Source organism: Nyctereutes procyonoides, unplaced genomic scaffold (assembly GCF_905146905.1).
Source record: "Nyctereutes procyonoides isolate TBG_1078 unplaced genomic scaffold, NYPRO_anot_genome, whole genome shotgun sequence".
NCBI classification, from domain to species: Eukaryota; Metazoa; Chordata; class Mammalia; order Carnivora; family Canidae; genus Nyctereutes; species Nyctereutes procyonoides.
Window position 1 is genome coordinate 2,581,526 of NW_026575128.1, and position 19,464 is coordinate 2,600,989.

Genomic DNA, 19,464 nt, shown 5'->3' on the forward strand with positions numbered 1-19,464 from the left:
TTATAAAAAGTGATTCCCTCTATAAAAAATTTGATGGTGGAGGATATAAGAAAAGGATTTTCACTTACACAACTGTCTATGCCTTTTGAGTTTTACATGATTCTTAAGTTTCCCCATTAAAAAGAATAAAAGTTTACTTAAAAAATAGGGGTGGTGATATTTTCAAAGTTCTTCCCAATTATTGTCTATAAATCAGTGAATGCACGTGAATAATTATTCCACATGAAATCAGAAAGATAACAATTACATGTGCATTTTCCATAATGCTGAATTTAATTTGAAGGAACATAACATCCTTTATTCTAACATCCTTTATTCTTGATTAAGTACTTTGTATGGAGATGTTAGTAGATAGTAGTTATCTACAGGAGTCAATGTACTATTTATTTACACAATGGACAAAATTAAAAGCTGGCATCATGATATCAATTCCTCAAATTTAGAATCATGTAATTAAAAAGCACAGAGTCACTGATTTAGAGTTAGCTCTTGCTCTCATGTTGAATAATCTATTTTTACATGTTATTTTGAAAGGCATTCCTCCTGTGTATCTCATGGTGTCGACTAAGTGATGAATTATAGCTGAAGGCTTTTCCACATTCATTACATTCATAAGGTTTTTCTCCAGTGTGGTGTCTTTGATGTTTCTTAAAGGATGAATCATGCCTGTAGGCTTTTCCACAGCGGTTGCATTCATATGCTTTCACTCCTGTATGAACAGTTTTATGGTTGCTAAGGTGTATCCTCTGCCTAAAGGCTTTCCCACACTCCTTACATTTGTAGGGTCTCTCCCCAGTATGGATTCTCTGGTGATGTGTTAGATACGCTCTATGACTAAAGGTTTTACAACACGCAGTGCATGCATAGGGCTTCTCCCCAGTGTGAATTCTTATATGTTCACTAAGATGTCTAATCTGTCGGAAGGTTTTCCCACATTCATTGCATGTAAAGGGTTTCTCTCCAGAATGAGTTCTCAAGTGTTGGATCAAGCTAATGTTCTGGCTGAAAGCTTTCTGACATTTATTGCATACATAGGGTTTCTCTCCAGTGTGAGTTCTATGATGCTGATTAAGAGATGAGCGATGTCTGAAGGCTTTGCCACATTCTTCACATTCAAAGGGTTTCTCGCCAGTATGGATCCTCTGGTGTGTAGTAAGGGATGCGCTTTGACTAAAGGCTCTTCCACATTCCTTACACCTGAAAGGCTTTTCACCAGTGTGAATTCTCATGTGTTCAGTAAGATGAATGGGTTGTTTGAAGATTTTTTCACATATATTACATTCATAGGTTTTTGTTTTTATGTAACTTGGATGATTAATCAAGTCTAATTTGTATTTGTTTCTCTGTCTAGGTGTATCACATTTGCGGTGCCTCTGCTCTACAATAACTTTTGAACTGACAATATTTTCCCCATATTTGTTGGTTTCTTGGCCACTCTTCTTGTGGGTCAGGATGGCTTGCCTTACATCTCTTCCATGGGTTTCCGGGTGCCTTTCTAAGTCACCATCATATTTAGAGACTTTTCTCAATGTGGAATAGATGACATCATCTCTCAGGAACCCTTCCATCATAATGCCATGATATAACTGTTCCTGGAAAATGTCATTCTTTGCAGTTGATACATCGGTTTCTGTTTTATTCTTCAAGTCTGGAAGAATTGGAAAAAATGCAAATAACTCATATTCGTTATGCTTTGAAAAATTAATTATTGTAATGAGTATGAAATAGAAATTTAGAGAACTATACATATAAAGCACAAGATTTTGATTACAGTTGACTCTTGCACAACATGGGGTTTGGGATACCAACCCCAACACAGTACAAAAACCTATGTACAACTTTTGACTCCCCCAAAAACTTAACTATTAATACCCTACTATTGCCTAGAAGCCTTACTGATAAGTCAATTAACATTTTTTGTTTACCTATCATATACCATATTCTTACAAAAGAGAAAATGTTAAAAAATTACAAGAAAAAAATACATTTATAGCACTGTATACCACACATAAGTGGACCCATTTGGTGCAAACCAGTGTTCTTCAAGGGTCAACTGCACAATTCAATATGGTTATGCAACCAGGGGAGGTAATGGGAAGCTAAGAAACAGTAAATAAGGAAAAGGTATGATTTTATATAGAGTGTAAAATTTGAGCCCTTTAGACCTGTTTGTTTGTTCTTTCTAATACTAAATAATGAAATTTCAGAGCTATGTCTTATGAATGTCTTTTTAGATTGACAACTACTTTTGGAAAACAATCTCAGAAAGATAAAAAGATATCCCTCTCCCCACACCAGCAGGAGATGCTTGTTCAAAAAATAAGGTCTGAACTAAGAACTTTCATAAGAACATTAAGCTTTTATTGAAACTTGTATTAATATCTACATTGTTCTATTTTCTTTTTTTTTTAATTTTTTATTTATTTATGATAGTCACACACACAGAGAGAGAGAGGGGCAGAGACATAGGCAGAGGGAGAAACAGGCTCCATGCACCGGGAGCCCGACATGGGATTCGATCCCGGGTCTCCAGGATCGCGCCCTGGGCCAAAGGCAGGCGCCAAACCGCTGCGCCACCCAGGGATCCCCATTGTTCTATTTTCTGTGGTTATTAATCTGTCTCTAGAAAGGAGACTTGTAAGAAGCCAGACTATGTTGCTATTATTGCTATGTTCTATGAAAATATCTTTTTTTCTTGAGGGGGTGAATAGCAGAGAAAGAGGAGAAAGAATCTTAAGAAGGTTCCATGCTCACTGGGCCTCAGTCTCACAACCCTGAGATCATGACCTAAGCCAAAATCAAGGGATGAACACTTAACTGATTGAGCCACCCAAGTGCCCCTGAAAATATCTTTTAACCTTTAAAATTCTGACTGGCTTTTTTACTTGATAATTTGTTGTATCCATTACCTATATTTCAACTGATAGAACTATAGCCTGATAGGTATAACTTCTTATAAGATTTTCTGGTCAACACAAAAGGATCATTAGTACTTCCAAATTCTTAATGACTAAAGGCAATAATAGAGTCTATGTTCTATAGACTTCTGATTCTAGTCCTGAATATGTGAGCGGGAAGAGAAGAACACAGGGAAAGAGAGAAGCCATCTATGGCCCCTTCCCCAATTCAGTATCCAGGCCTGAAGAAAGACCAAACTACTGAAGAAGAGGAGATTTAACTTTGAAATCAAGTTGGGAGTTTTTGTTATTCCATAAAACTAAACATTTTACTAAAATCAAACTGTTATTATTATTTAAAGGGACTGGATCATCTAGATGAAAATCATGGTAGCTTTTATTATTTTCATTATTATAAGTTTAAAAAGAAAAAATCCAAGAGGGGGATCCCTGGGTGGCTCAGCGGTTTAGTGCCTGCCTTTGGCCCAGGGCATGATCCTGGAGTCCCGGGATTGAGTCCTGCATCAGGCTCCCTGCAAGGAGCCTGCTTCTCCCTCTACAGGTGTCTCTGCCTCTCTCTCTTTGTATCTCTCATGAATAAATAAATAAAATCTTTAAAAAAGAAAAAATCCAGGAGATTATATAAACAATTATTGGAATTAATAATGGGGCAAAAGCAAGGTCACTAGCTATAAGATCAATATGTAAAATCAACTGTGCCATTACATATGAATAACAAAACATAATTCAAAAATATATACCATCTACAATAACAAAATATAAGGTCTTCAAGATAAATAAATCTAACAAGAGATATAATATGTACAAGACCATTATAGGGAAAATTCTGAAACTTTATTTTTAAAAGTTAGGAAATATCAATAAATGGAGCAATATACCATGTTTCTGGATAATAAAACTCAAAATCATAATGTTAATTCCCCCAAAAGTTGATCTACAAATTCAATTTTATTCCAATCAAAATACACTAGAGTATTTGCGTGTGTACACGCATGTGTGTGTGAAATCTAGTGCATCATTATATACTTTGTATGGAGGCTAAGAATAAACCAAGATGGGGGCACCGAGGTGGCTCAGTTGGTTAAGCATCTACCTTTGGGTCAGGTTGTAGACCCTGGGATTCTATGATGGAGCCCCACGTTAGGTCCCCTGCTCACTGGGGGCTCACTGCTTCTCCCTCTTCCTCTGCCTCCCTCCACCATTGCTTGTGTGCGTTCTCTCTCTCTCTCTCTCTCTCTCTCTCTCTCTGCCTTGTCTCTCAAATAAGCAAAAGACATGAAGAGAAATCTCACAGAGGAAGACATAGACATGGCCAACATGCACATAAATAAATGAATCTTAAAAAAAAAAACAGGGCAATTCTGAAGAACAAAGCGGGAGAACTACCTCTACCAGATATTCAGTTTCATTATTAAATAATAGTAATGAAGACAGTGTGGCATTAGAGTAGGGATAGAATCAAAGAACAGAACAGAAGAGTGCCTAGAACAGACCCAATATATAAGGAAACTTGACAGGTAACAGTGTGGCATTCACTATTAAATAAATGGTTCCTGGACTGATTATCCATGTGGGGAGATCCTCACGTCACACTACATATAAAATAATTCCAGGTCAATTAACTCTAAATATGAAAAACCAAATTTTAAAAATATAAGATAATATATATTACATATAACTTTTCTATAAATCAAGAAAAAAGATAATAGAACAATTGACAAAGGATACAAACAGGTACTTTACATCAGGGAACTCTGGATGGTCAATAAACATGAAGAGTATGCTCCTTTTGTTAGTAATCGGGAAAATGAAAGACAAAGTACCATATTCACCTAAAAATTTACAATAATTTTTTTAAAAAAGATTTTAAAAATTTATTTATCTTGGGGGGTCACAGAGGAAGAGAAGGAATCTGGAGCAGACTCTATGCTGAACATCAAGCCCAGCATGGGGCTCAATTCCATGAACCGGAGATCCTGACCTGAGCTGAAATCAAGAGTTAGATGCTCAACCAACTAAGCCACCCAGGTGCCCCTACAGTAATTTTGAAGTTTGACAAAGCCAAGTGTTGACAAAGATGCTGAGCTCTGGAAACTCTTATGGCTTGCTGATGAGAGTACAAATTGGTGCAACTGCTCTGTAGAGCAAGTTGGTAATCTCAAGCAAAATGAAGGTGCATATACACCACGACCCAACAATTTTTTTCCCACCAAACATCTCAAAAATACTTGCATATGTACACAAGAAGACATACATAGGAAGACACTGCATTTTGGTAACCCCCAATTTTAGAAACAATATAAATGTATATTAATAGGAAAATTGATAAATTGTGGTTTATTAATTCAAGGGAAATAAAAGAGCTAGAACAGTATCAACCACATTGAATGAGAAAAGTAGACGTATATATACCATTTATATAAAGAATAACAACATGCAAAACAATACTATATATTGTTTTAGGATATACACATGTAATAAAAGTATGAAGACACGTGAAAATGACAATATTTAAACTGAAGAGTTGGTTATTTCAAAAGGTAGGAAGGTAACTGCAAGGCCTCAATTCTTTTTTCTTAGTCTAGGTGGAAGCTACATAGAAACTTGTTACAATGTTCTCTATGCCTTAGTGAACACCTAAAATATTTCATGGTAAAGCAAAGTCTAAGGAGATGGTTGATTAAAGACCACTGAATTTGGGGAGAAGGTATCATGTGGCAATTTCTCTTGCAAGAATTTTCATATAGCAGTTGTTACAAAAAAAATTCAACAGATACATGAGTTTAAAAGAGTGAGAATCAGGGTGCCTGGGTGGCTCAAGCAGTTAAGCGTCTGCATCGGCTCAGGATCCTGGGGTCCTGGGATTGAGCCCCATGTTGGGCTCCCTGCTGAGGAGGGAGCAGGGCTTTCTTCTCCCTCTCTGGGTCTTTCCCCTCCACTTGTGCACTCTCTCTTTCAAATAAATAAAATCTTTAAAAAAAAAGAGAGTGAGAATCAAAGCTGAAATTGTAAAATGGAGGTTGGTGAAAAGTGGAAATAGAATGCAAGACAGAAAATTAAAGATCTGTCGAAGGCAGTCAGTTCTGAAGAGAGATGTGTTTTCTGTGAAGAAAGCCCATGTACATCTGACTGCTTAGAGAAAGGAGCTTCCAATTCAGAGTTCAGGATACTGAAGAAAAGAGGGAAGTCAAGTTTAGCTTTAATGAAGACAAGAGTCCCTTCCCTCCAACTGCGGAGAGACCTTCACAAGGTCAGATGAAGGAAAGAGGTGACAGAGGGAGGGGGTAAAGTCAAGTGTGGTGCATGTCCTGTCCAGGGGCTGTAGGAAGACTTCAGGGACTCCAGCCTACATATTATTTTTTTAATTTTTTATTTATTTATGATAGTCACACACACAGAGAGAGAGAGGCAGAGACACAGGCAGAGGGAGAAGCACGCTCCATGCACTGGGAGCCCGACGTGGGATTCGATCCCAGGTCTCCGTGATCATGCCCTGGGCCAAAGGCAGGCGCCAAACCACTGCGCCACCCAGGGATCCCTCCAGCCTACATATTAAAATGTACTATCTGTCTTTGTCTCACCTGGACTGGGATCTCCTGGGCCCTTTTTCTCTGTCATCCATGGTTCTTGTCCCTTCTCCAACTGGGATATCACACTAGGTTTGGAAAGCTGATATCCTGCTTATAAAGTAAAAAAACGAAAACAAACAACAACAACAAAAACCAAAACATGAATGTTATGCTGAGTTCTAAGAACCATCCCCAGAATTTCTATCCTCTGGTATTCAGGGTCTCTTCAGATGGAAAGGGGCACCACAGAATGTGTTTCTACTCTAGCTCTACCAAGTAAAGCTGTTCCCCCAAGGAATGCGACATCTCTGATACAGAACCCAAGGCCAAGCTCCAGGAGATCCACAACATTTAATAATTTAAAAATAATGACTCTCAGGTTTTCTGGGTCAATGTTTTGCCCATCCTTACCCACTGAGACCAGGTTCCCATAGTTCTCCAGCATCACCTCCCGGTATAGATTCCGGTGAGCAAGGGACAGTTGTCCCCATTCCTCCTGGGTGAAGTCCACAGATACGTCCTTGAAGGTTAACAGTTCCTAGAATATTGAATATATTCCTTTTCAGACAAGAGACCACTTCCATCAAGGTCCAAGGAGTTCTAACAGTATTCCAAGTTCTGAGAGATTCTAAACTAGTTTTACTGGGATCCTCCTTTGGATGTGTTTGAAGATCCTCTAGAGATAACCATAAATAAATATTTAGAAAATCAGATGGTCCTATGTGCCTTAGAAAAAAATAAAGCAGGATAAGGGAGGAACATGGAGAATCACAGTGAGGGTAGAGGGGAATCTTTTATACAAGGTGGTGGGGAAAAGGTGATATGTGACCAGAGACATGAATTCAGTGAGGAAGAACTATGTGGAAATCTGAAGGGAGGGCATTCCAAGCAGGTACAAAGGACCTAAAGGAGAGCATCCCATTAGAAACGACAAATACCCACCATTTGCTTCGACGTGGATGGAACTGGAGGGTATTATGCTGAGTGAAATAAGTCAATCGGAGAAGGACAAACATTTTATGGTCTCATTCATTAGGGGAACATAAAAAATAGTGAAAGGGAATAAAGGGGAAAGGAGAAAAAATGAGTGGGAAAGATCAGAAAGGGAGATAGAACATGAGAGACTCCTAACTCTGGGAAACGAACTAGGGGTGGTGGGAGGGGAGGAGGGCGGGGGGTGGGGGGTGACTGGGTGACGGGCACTGAGGGGGGCACTTGACGGGATGAGCACTGGGTGTTATTCTATATGTTGGCAAATTGAACACCAATAAAAAATAAATTTATAAAAAAATAAAAATAAAAATAAAGGAGAGCATCCTTGGCTTGTCTAAGGAACAGGAGAGTGAACAGCATCACTGGTAGAGGGTGGTGAAGGAAGAGTAGGAGATGAGATCGGGGGGGGGGGTGCAGGGGAAAGGCTTTAAGCATTTATTGTCACAACCAATGCATTCCTGCTGAACTTAAATTTTGGGGCCCCACTAGAATTTAATGCAAAGATGACAAAACTGGAACTGTGGTGGAACCGCAGCCTAGCTCAATACTTGAAGAGCTGAAAAAGATCAGCCCCCTAGCTGTGGTAGCGTGGGCTTTTGTAGTTGGCTTCATCAGAAGTGAATTCAATCAAATAAAAGCTGTATCTCAGCCAGAGCTCAGTCACAGCTGTAGGGGGAATATGAATAATCAGTGCCTCACCTTAACCACCAGACAGAGGAAAGGGCTTAGTCTCCTGGAAATAAACAGAACTAAACAAACTATATTTCATCCCCTACTGTTCTTTAATACCCAAAACCTGAACTACTATAAAAAATTGTCATACATGTGAAGGAGAAGGAAAATCTGATACAAGAAAATACAAATCAATAGAAGGAAACTCAGAGGTGACCAAGTCATTGGAATTAGCAGACAAGAAGTTTAAAGAAATTATTTAAACGTATGTTTAAAAAATGTACCATAAAGTATGGATAGAGGGATGCCCTGGGGTGGTTCAGTTGGTTAAGTGTCTGACTCTTGATTTTGGCTCATGTCATGATTTCAGACTTGTGAGATTGAGCTGCTGGGCGTTGAGCCTGCTTGAGATTCTCTCCCTCTGCCCCATCCTGGCCCCACTTGCTCTCTCATTAAAAAAAAAAAAAAAAAAAAAGGATAGAATAGGGAGTAATTGAGGACAGAGAGAGAAATGCTAAAGAACTAAATGGAAATTCTACAAATGAGAATTATAATACCTGAAAAATCCACTGAACACACTTAGGGGCAGATTGAACCCTGACAAAGATGAGATCCATGAAACTTAAGACAGGTATTAATTGAATAGATATTATTCAAACTGAAGCACCAAAAAGATTAAAAAAAACCCCACAAAACTCTAGGAGAATGCCAAGTGGTTTAATATACATATAATTAGAATCTCAGAAGGAGATAAAAGAATGGGCTGAAAAAAATTAAGAAATAAAGGTGGAAAGTTTTCCAAATTTGATGAAAAAAAAAGTCAAGCCACAGATACAAGAAGCTTAGCAAACCCCCAAAAAAGTAAATTCAAAGAAAATCATCCCTATGCACATTGTAGTAAAACTGCGGAAGAGCAAAGACAAAAGGGAAGATCATGAAGGTAGCCAGAAGAAGGTAGGAAAGGAGGAACAAAAAAAACAAGAAAGGTTGGTATAAACAAACAAACGCATGTCACCTAGAGGGAAAGAATACTAACAGCTGAAACCATACAGGCTAAATAATCATGGAACACTTTTAAAGTGCTTAAACGAAAAAAAGTCATCCCAGAGTTCTATATCCAGCAAAAGATCCTCAAGTAGGAAGACAAGAGAGACATCTTCAGTCAGCAAAAGCTGTGAGGATGCATCAGAACAGCCACGTTACAGAAATGCTAAACATTCCTATGGGTGAAGGGAAATGATGCCAGTTAGAAATTTGAAAATAAAAGAAGGAATGAAGAGTGCCTCTATTGGTAATTACATAGAATCTGAAAAAACTTGGTCTCTTTCTTCTTCTTAATTTCTTTTTTAAAAAAATTTATCTACTTATTTGAGAGAGAGAGAGAAAGAGAGAGAGCAAGCACAAGCAGGGGGAAGCGCAGAGGGAGAGGGAGAAGCCAACTCTCCACTAAGCAGAGAGCACCACATGGGGCTCCTCCTGGGACCCTGAGATCATGACCTAAGCTAAAGGCAGATGCTTGATCTACTGAGACACCCAGGACACCCCTTCTTTTCTTAATTTCTTAAAAACAATTTACTATTTAAAAAAAAAAAGAGGAGAGTGTGCTCTCAGTGGGGAACTTGCTTGAGATTCTCTCTCTCCCTCACCTCATCCCTCCACTTTTGCATGTGTGTGCTCTCTCTCTCTCTCTCAAATAAATAAATAAATAAATAAATAAATAAATAAATAAATAAATCTTTTATAAAAATTAAAAAATAAAAATAAGAACAATGTACTGTGGGGTTTCTAACATGTAAAGTGAAATGTATAACAATATACAAAAAATGGAAAAGAGTAAATGGAATTATGAGGCTTTCATGCCACATGTGAAACAGTCTCATATTAATTCAACAGTGTAATAATTAATCTAACAGTATAGTATTAGTATTAATTCAACTCAACAGTATAGTATTAATTTGACTGTATAATATTTATTCAATAGTGTAATATTAATTCAATATTATTTCAACTATGTTAAAAATGTGTATTACAATGGCCAGAACAACCACTAAAAGAGAATCACAAGTACAGCTAAAAAAGTCATCAGAGGACATGAAGTGGAATACCAAAAAACTAAGCAATCCATAAGGAAGCAGAAGAGGATCAAAGAAACAAAGATGGGTGAACAGCAGACAAAGAATCAGACCACACACTTAATCCCACTGTATCAATGATTATGGTAACTGCAAATGCACGAAACACGCAAGAACTGCTGTATGTAAGGTCAGACTTTAAATGTAGAGACACAGATAAGAACTGAAAAAGCCATGCCATACGAACAAGAACTAATAAAAATACTGGAGGAACTACAGTAAATCAGACAAAGTGGACTTAGCAGAAAGAATATTACCAGTCATAAGGAAGACCCATAAACTGTTGGTTCAAGACAACAATCCTACCCATGAACACATCTAACAGAATTCAAAATAAAGCAGAATTGACAGGATTGAAGGGAGAGATAGATGAAGATTTTAAGACTCTTTTCTCAGTAATTGATACAAGTGGACAAAGATGCATCAGGGATACAGATTTGAACAACCTATCAGCCAATTTAAACTAATGGACATTTGGTTTCAACTGCAGAATATAAATTCTCTTTAAAACCTTTTATTTTGAGATCATTATAGATCCCCAAGCAGTTGTTTTTTTTTTTGTTGTTTTGTTTTTGTTTTTGTTTTGCTTGCCTTTATTTTTTTTATTTTTTTAATAATAAATTTATTTTTTATTGGTGTTCAATTTGCCAACATACAGAATAACACCCAGGGCTCATCCCGTCAAGTGTCCCCTCAGTGCCCGTCATCCACTCATCCCCACCACCCCCCCCCCGCCCTCCTCCCCTTCCACCACCCCCAGTTCATTTCCCAGAGTTAGGAGTCTTCATGTGCTGTCTCTCCCTTTCTGATATTTCCTACCCATTTCTTCTCCCTTCCCTTTTATTCCCTTTCACTATTATTTATATTTCCCAAATGAACGAGAACACATAATGTTTGTTCTTCTCCGACTGACTCACAGTTGTTAAGAAATAACACAGAGGGGATCCCTGGATGGCTCAGCGGTTGGGTGTCTGCCTTCCGCCCAGGGCGTGATCCTGGAGTCCCAGGATCGAGTCCCACTTCGGGCTCCCTGCATGGAGCCTGCTTCTCCCTCTGCCTGTGTCTCTTCTGCCCCCCTCTCTCTTTCTCATGAATAAATAAATAAAATCTTAAAAAAAAAAAAAAAAGAAATAACACAGAGGTCCCAGGTCCTCTCTACTGGGAACGAAGCAAAGTTTTGACTGGAAACGGGGATGAGGGAACTTTCTGAGATAGTGGAAATGATCTATATTTTGGTTACATGGTGTATACACATGCCAAAATAAAACTGTATACTTTATTTTTTTTAAGATTTTATTTATTTATTCATAGAGACACAGCTAGAGAGAGAGGCAGAGACACAGGCAGAGGGAGAAGCAGGCTCCATGCAGGAAGCCCGATGTGGGACTCGATCCCGGGTCTTCAGGATCACGCCCCGGGCTGCAGGCGGCGCTAAACCGCTCCGCCACCGGGGCTGCCCAACTATAGACTTTCTTAAGTGTATTTTCCTATAGGTAAATTGTACCTCAATTTAAAGAAAATTAATCTTTTCCTAGTGCTAAAAATCCCAGCAGTTTTTGATAAATGTCAAGAAGCCAGGAATTCCAGATAAGTGCAATGTAGACGTAACTTTATTCATTTTTTATTTTTTTTATTGGAGTTCAATTTGCCAACATATACCATAACACCCAGTGCTCATCCCATCAAGTGCCCCCCTCAGTGCCCGTCACCCAGTCACCACCACTCCCCCACCCACCTCCCTTTCCACCACCCCTTGTTCATTTCCCAGAGTTAGGAGTTGTAGAGGTAACTTTAATTAGACTATTATAACTTCTTTCCTATTACCAAATAATTCTGAAATGCATTTCAATCCTAAAATGAGCATCTGAACCAGCCAAGGATATCGGGATTGTAAACAGCTAAAGAAAATTGCCCCCATCACCGAGTAAGTAAATACAAGAGATGTGTTCAAATCCTATACCATCTAATCTCAGAACCCAAGTTCTTTTCACTTAAAAACTCTTCTGTCACCGAATAATATCTCATCTTTAATAGTCCTCCTTTGTCACTCATCCTGCAATTTTCCTCTGGCTTCTATGCTTCCAGCCAGCAGTGAGGACACCCCATTATAACTGCCCATCCTGTCTAACGTGTGCTGTGTGGACAGACCATTGCTTCCCCACTTACTTCTCTGGGTGCAGTGTCACGTCTGCTCCCAATATTATACTGACGGTCACCCTAGGAAGTTCACCAGCGATATGTGTACAGCACTTAAGGATTTCAGAACTTTCATCTTCCTCAACATAGTTTGCTTTTGAGTATGAAATACTTAAAAAAATTGATGTACATCTTTTGACTCCACATGGTATCTGTTTGGTTTTAGGCGCTAGAATTCTATCACTTATTTTGCTTTCTCTATGGAAATTAGCGCAGCGTTCAATCTAGATGTTGGTCACAAACAAGTTACAAGGAGGGAAGCCACTATGAGTAGGGGAATGGCCACCACTGTAGCCCAGTTGTCTGTACAAAAGGAGCTTGTACAGAGCTCCCTCTAATGGATCTGTTAGCCCCAACACACCCTCACACCAAAGGGGGGAAGAAAAGAAAGACAAGAAAAGGCAAATTATAGCCTTAAAAACCAAGCAGGAGGTCAAGAAAATGAAAGGAAAGCAACCCACCTGGGATTCTGCTGCTGGCAACCGAGAGGTGAATCCATCCTTCGAACTTTCTCCCTGGGTCTTAGCATCCTGAGAGAGCAGAGCTGAAGAAGGAAAAGGGTCATGAGGTTTGCATCTCCCCAAATCTCCCAAAGAGAAAAAGCACCTGCAGATCTGCTGAACGTGGCTTCTCGAACCATTCAGAGAAAGGGACACTTGGAGCAACTCAGAGCAGTGGGACCTCCTTAATGAGGAGGGTCTGCAGTGCGTTGCTTTGAGCACTGCTACTTCCTGATGGTCAACGCTGGTCCAAAAGCACAGGTCTAGCGGGCCACTGCTCCGTTCAAAGGGTTCTGGCAAGAAAGAAAAATCCACACACTTCCCACGCCCTTCAGGGCGCTCATCTGAAGCATGCTCTCCCAGCATTAGTTCCCGCCATCCACCAGCCTTTATCCGTCCTACACGGACACTGACCACGCTCCTAGCCCTCACACTAGGATGTTCTCCATTCTGTGAACCACTCAAGGCACATTCTGCGTCCTTTCCCCAAATCTTCTACAAAAAAACTCAGACATCTTACAAGGCCCAATCCAATGCAATCTGCTTTGTGAAAATTTCTCCAATAAAAGCAATCAGAAGGATGTTTCTGGTCTCGTCTTCCAAAAGAAGTTTATCATAGCATTTTCTTAGGCTTTTGATGTGGGTATGTGTCTCTCTCCATCAATTAATAAATAGCACTGGAAAACATTATTCATTTTTCCGTTGGTCTACGTGCTTAGCAAGGTCCCTGCCCGACGCAACTAGAATAGATGTCAGCTGTACTTAAAGCGTTAAAGGTATGAACTAAGAGACCACATGAGACACACACATTCCTCTGTCCATCTATCCGTCCTGACCAGACCACCAGGTAATATGTAACCTTGGACACGCTTCCCACTGACCTCCTGTAAATTGAGAGTAACCAAGCATGGCATTCCTTCCTCTCAGGAAAAAAGAACTGCTCCTTGAGAAAAACACTGGCTTTGGGACAAACTGACCAAAACTTATGAAGGAAGACCTTGGGAGGGCTTTAGGGGGCAGAAACTTGTAGGCCCACTGTCGGTGAATCACATATACTTGGGAGCCACTGGTGGGGACACTGTTGTGCACTGGATCTGAGGACTGGAGAAGGCAGCAGCATGGCACACATGGTGCAAGGAGCCCAAGCTCACAGCCCAACATTTCCTCTCATACTTATCCCCCTCCCAAAAGCCACAAGCACGAACCCCAAAGGCTTTTCCCCAATTTTCCCCGCAAGAGACCACCTCAATGAAGCATACACACCAAATGAAGTTTTCACACACAAAGCAAGAATTCTTCAACAGCCTATTCTCACCTTCTCCTTCAAACATCTTAGTCACGTCCTCCCACAGGGGTGCCCCCTCCTTGGCCTTCTCTGGATGGTGCAACTTCACCCACGCGCTGGCCTCCGTGGGCAGGGTGATGAGGAGCTGCTGCAGCATGACGATGCCCCCCCCCCCAATGGGGCCTGTCCGCTTCAGGAGAGAACTGCCAGATGTGTACTGAGAGGCTTCACAGGTGTCGTCTCCTCTGAGCACAATCTCCTGCCCTCAGGACATTGGTGTGTCCCCACGTCACCAGAAGCTGGGGGCTCCTATGACTTTAACAACTCCGAAAAACTGATTTCACTCTTAAATTAAGCACTGCCTCCCGGGGAGGCAGCCAGCTGAGGAGGCCTGAGCGCATGCTCTGTATTCTTCTTGGGGAGCAAAAGGCAGAAGAGGAGGGATCCAGAAGCACCAATCACATAGTAAGAGCTCCAGAGCTTGCAGGAATAAATTTTAAACTGCAAAGGATCCAAAAACAAAGATTTGGCATCAGTGTGGGGATAAGTACAATCAATGACCTTGGATGTGGCTGTCCCCGAGTTCCAAACGCACATACACAAACAGCCAAAGAAGCATGAACCGTGCCTTGACTTCCCTCCTTGCAAGCTGCAAGTACCTTCGGCCTGGGTACAGACTCCCGAGTTAGGAGGCCAAGCTTTCCAACCAGACAGCTTGGGTTAGAATCCCGACACGTGTATTTAAAATCTCTAAGGCCCTGCGACTCTCTGAGCTTCAGGTTCTTCACCTCTAAAAAGCGGATAACAATACTCTACCAGGCTGTGATAGGAATTGGAACCATGTCAGGCAGACAGCAAACCCTTAGTAAATATTCCTATAAACCTTTTTACGGTCCTGCTGCATCACAGCATTATCTTTTAAAGCTGCTTTTTTAAAGACAACTGGAGATCGAAGTGTAAAGTTCCAGTGTCCTAAGTGATGGGATAATCACACCGCTGCGTTTTCACAGCATCAAACAGCGCCCGATGCGTCCCCACCCACGCAGATGCCCGGCATTGGGCAAGTCCTTTTAACCTGTTAAGATGCCTCTCGGCTGGGGCAGCCCTGGGTGGCTCAGTGGTTTAGCGCTGCCTTCAGCCCAGGGCATGATCCTGGAGACCCAGGATCGAGTCCCACATCGGGCTCCCTGCATGGAGCCTGCTTCTCCCTCTGCCTGTGTCTCTTCCTCTATTTCTGTGTGTCTCTTGTGAATAAATAAGTATTTTGAAAAAAAAAAAAGATGCCTCTCGGCTTCAGAAAGGTTAAAATTGGGAGAGGGGGACTGGTTCGGATGGAGGGAATACAGGACTCGGAGTATCAGGAGGACTGCAGAGCCGCTTCTAACGGGAAAATGTGCAAACAACTCCAATCTATCCTCTCATTCCACCAACACCCCCGCCCCGCGCCCCGGCCGGGCCCCGGCCCCCGAGCAGGTGCCTCCGCAGCGACCGGGTCCAGCACAGCCGGGCCCCAGCACGTCCGGGCTCCGCGCAAGGGAGCCGGCCCAACTTCTTGAAGTTTGTGAGGAGGGGTAGGTAGCTTCGGGGCTCCCCCGCCCCGCCCCGCCCCGAGCACAGAAAGGAGCCGCATCCCGCACCCCGCACCCCGCAGCCCGGGGACACATCCTGCCCCCAGCACCCAAAGTAAACGTCCAGTTACCCAGAGCGGGGAAACTTTCGAAGCATCACTTGGCAGCTGGCCGGGCTCGGGGCTCCCCGGACCCAGGCTGCAGCGCCCGCGCAGCCTGCCCAGCGCGGCCCCGCACGCGGCTGCGATCGGACGCGGCGGCGAGGGCGCTCGCTCCCGAGCCTTCCGGCGCCACCCGCCGCCTCTTCGGGGGACCGGGCGCCGGCGGGTTTCGTCCTCCCCCGGCCTCCGCAGACCACATGCCCCCGCTCCCCACGACCCTCCAGGCGCCCCGCGACCCCGCAGCCTTCCTTCGGGAGCCCGCACGACCTCGGCCTCCGCCGCGGCCGCGCGGCTCCTCCGGTTCCCCGCGGAGCCGGCCTAAGGCCGACCGCCGCCCCGCATCACGCCGCCGCCCTCGCGCGCCCGCTCCCCGCGCCGCCCCGCCTCGTGGGCCGCAGCCCGGCTCGCCCCGCGCCCCGCGCGCCCCCGCCCCGCCCCCCGCGGCCGCGCAGCCCCCCGCCCGGCGCGCGCCTCTTCCGGCGGCTCCGCGCGCCGCAGGCCCCGCCCCCGAGCCCGCCCGAGGCCCCGCCCCCGAGGCCCCGCCCCCGAGGCCCCGCCCCCTCCCGGGAAGGAAGGAAGGAAGTTGCGCGTCCGAAAACCCGGCGCCGGAGCGGCCTGGTCCACCTGTCGTTCAGCCTCCGCAGGCTCGAGCGTGGGGCGGGGATCAGGAAGGCCCTGCCTCCTGGGATCCGCGTCCGTGAGGCACCGAATAGGTGATGATGTCGAACGAGAGACCCAACCCAGTGCGGCCGCAGGGCTGCCCGGCCCCGCCCCTGCGTGAATGGGGTAGCCGCGCCCCTGGGAGGCCGAGGGGAGCCGTAGCGACCGACGAAATGAAGGGCTTTATAGGACGGAGGGTGGGGCGAGGAAGTTATTAGCAGAAGAAAAGATTGGGGACCCCTGGGTGGCTCGGAGGTGTGGCACCTGCCTCCAGCCCAGAGCGTGACCCTGGAGGCCCGGGATCGAGTCCCACGCCGGGCTCCCTGCATGGAGCCTGCTTCTCCCTCTGCCTGTGTCTCTGCCTCTCTCTCTCTTCTCTGGGTCTCTCATGAATAAATAAATAAAATATATATAAAAAAAAAAGATTGTTCCAGGGGAGGTCCCCTTCTCTGAGGGGTTAAAGCTGGAGGTGCAGTTGGGTGCATTACCTCGTTTGCCTCTCGGGGCTGGGGAGGCCCGTGTGACATGTGAGCTTAGCGGTGCCAGAGCCCCAGATTCCTGGTTGACTACATTCCTGGGGGTGGTTAGAGCTGCAGTTAGCTTGCGTACTAAGCCCTGGTTTAATGACTTGGCCTGAGTGGCCCCATTTTGAACCAGTGGTTTTCTTCTTAACATTAGAAAAAAAAAATGAAAGAAAAATAGGTAACAGGTGACTGGTAAAGGTCACCCCACATGATGGTGAGGGCTATGAGGGAGCAGCGTGTGGAAACGGGATAATGAGGACTTTATCTTTCTGATAATAGCGGGGCTGGGATATGTATTTATATCAACCCACCTCCAAAAACAATTAAATTAAAAAACTATAAAGTCTGCGGCCGCCTGGGTGGCTCTGTCAGCTAAGCATCCAACTCTTGGTTTCGGCTCAGGTCATGATCTAAGGGCTGTGACACCGCGCGCCACATCAGGCATGGAACCTGCTTGAGACTCCCTCTGTCTCCCTCTCTCTCTCCCTCTCAGAAAAAAGAAAAAAAAAGTCTGAAATCTATATTTTTAATGTTCTTAAAGGCGTGCATTAGTTTGCTAGGACTACCGCAACAAAATGCCACAGACTGAGTGGCTTTAAACAACAGAAATTTGTTTTCTCCCAGTTCGAGGCTGGAAGTCCAGGATCCAGGTCTCAGCAGAGATAGGGAAGCTGAAGGGGATCCATTTTACTTTTTTTTTAAGATGTTATTTATTTATTCATGAGACACACAGAAAGAGAGGCAGAGACACAGGCAGAGGGAGAAGCAGGCTCCATGCAGGGAGCCTGATGTGAGACTCGATCTCAGGTCTCAAGGATCACTCCCTGGGACGAAGACAGGCGCTACACCATTGAGCCACCCAGGGATTCCCCAAAGGGGATCCATTTTAGAAAGGCTCCATCTCTGCTGTTGCTTTGCTAGGCCCCATTTCCTCATGTTCTGTATTTCACCTTGCATCTGAGTCAACCGAGGAAGCTATATGTTCCCACTCCAGAGGGGAAGCAAGAAAATTTACCACCGTCTGAGTTTCCTCCTAGGCCCCCATGTACCTGATAACATCTAAGAACAACCAGATCTGAGCTCCAGGACATTAGCTTTGAATAAGCTTCTGTCAACACTGGCGTCAATACCCCGTCTTCAGTGGTTTCTAGAATAACAGCTATTGTTCACCTAACAGTCACCTTTAATGAGACTTGGATTCCTAAAGGCACACATATCCTGGACCTCCTTCCAATATAAACACATAACCCCAAGCAACGTAGAAACTCCCCGCTCCTCTTCTGAGGCTCCCAGACACTCTGCCAACTATACTGTGTCACTTACACTATTCAGTAACCTCTGCTCTCACTTCCTCCTGGCTCGAGCTTGATTTCTGTCCTGTGCAGAGCCGAGGACCCTCTTGGCTGGTCCTGCAGGAACCCCTCTGGGTCCTTAGACAGGCCTGCCTCCATCAGCAGAGTTTGTTTCTCCTGAGGCCTCACTCCTTGGCTGCAAATGGCTGCCTCGCTCAGTGTCCTCCCATGTGCTCGCAGGTCCCTGGTGTCTCTCTGTGTGCCCAAATTTCCTCTTCTTGTAAGTCAGGTTGGATTAGAGCATACCCTAATGACTCATTTTATCTTAATCACTTCTTTAAAGTGATTAATATATTCAATCAGTCTAGTTCTGAGGTACTAGAGGTTAGGGTTTCAACATATGAATTTGGCAAGGGCTTGGGGGGGACACAATCCAGCCCATAACAAGGTGTCTAAGAGATGGCAAAAAAATATATATAGAAAGTCGGGATCCAGGGGGTAATCCAACTTGTAAAATGCTTTTGCCATGAGGAAATGTGTTACTGACATACATATATGGAGTAGGGGGTGCTTGCTGCTGGCTGGGGAGGGAAGGGAGGACGTGACCAGTGAAGGTCAGTGAAGTGATATGGGGTTGGTACAAGTGGGTTGGAAGAATTTTTCAGACTGGGTACTAGAGTGCATCCTCTGGAAAGAAGTACATCCAAAAATTGAGTGCACGTGTGTGGTAAAATAAATAAATAAATAAATAAATAATTAAAAAAAACCACAAAACAACCCCCACACACATAAAATTTACTATCTTAACCACTTTTCAGTGTCCAGTTCCACAGCATTAACTGTATTCACATTGTGAAACAGACCTCCAGAACTTTTTCAGATTTCTGAAAATCTGAAACTCTATATCCATGAAACAAGAACTCCCTGTTACCCCCCTCCCCCTAGTCCCTGGGAACCACCATTTTACTTTGTTTCTATGAGTGTGACTACTTTT

The 19,464-nt window shown here is 43.6% G+C and overlaps 1 protein-coding gene across 2 annotated transcripts; it reads right to left on the minus strand.

Annotated features, from left to right (window-relative positions):
- Positions 1–250: 250 nt before the first annotated feature.
- ZFP69 (ZFP69 zinc finger protein) lies at positions 251–16,179 on the minus strand. 2 transcript variants are annotated; one of them, XM_055342175.1, is made up of 6 exons: positions 15,965–16,179; positions 14,296–14,766; positions 12,942–13,024; positions 6,899–7,025; positions 6,500–6,595; positions 251–1,648 (listed from the first exon to the last, which is right to left on the minus strand). In XM_055342175.1, the coding sequence occupies exons 2-6, from the start codon at positions 14,420–14,422 to the stop codon at positions 516–518; spliced, it is 1,566 nt and encodes a 521-aa protein (XP_055198150.1). In that variant the 5' UTR covers positions 14,423–14,766; positions 15,965–16,179; the 3' UTR covers positions 251–515. The 2 variants fall into 2 exon arrangements, with proteins under 2 accessions (XP_055198150.1, XP_055198149.1); XM_055342174.1 differs by having other exon boundaries at positions 6,500–6,598; positions 15,965–16,178.
- Positions 16,180–19,464: the final 3,285 nt, after the last annotated feature.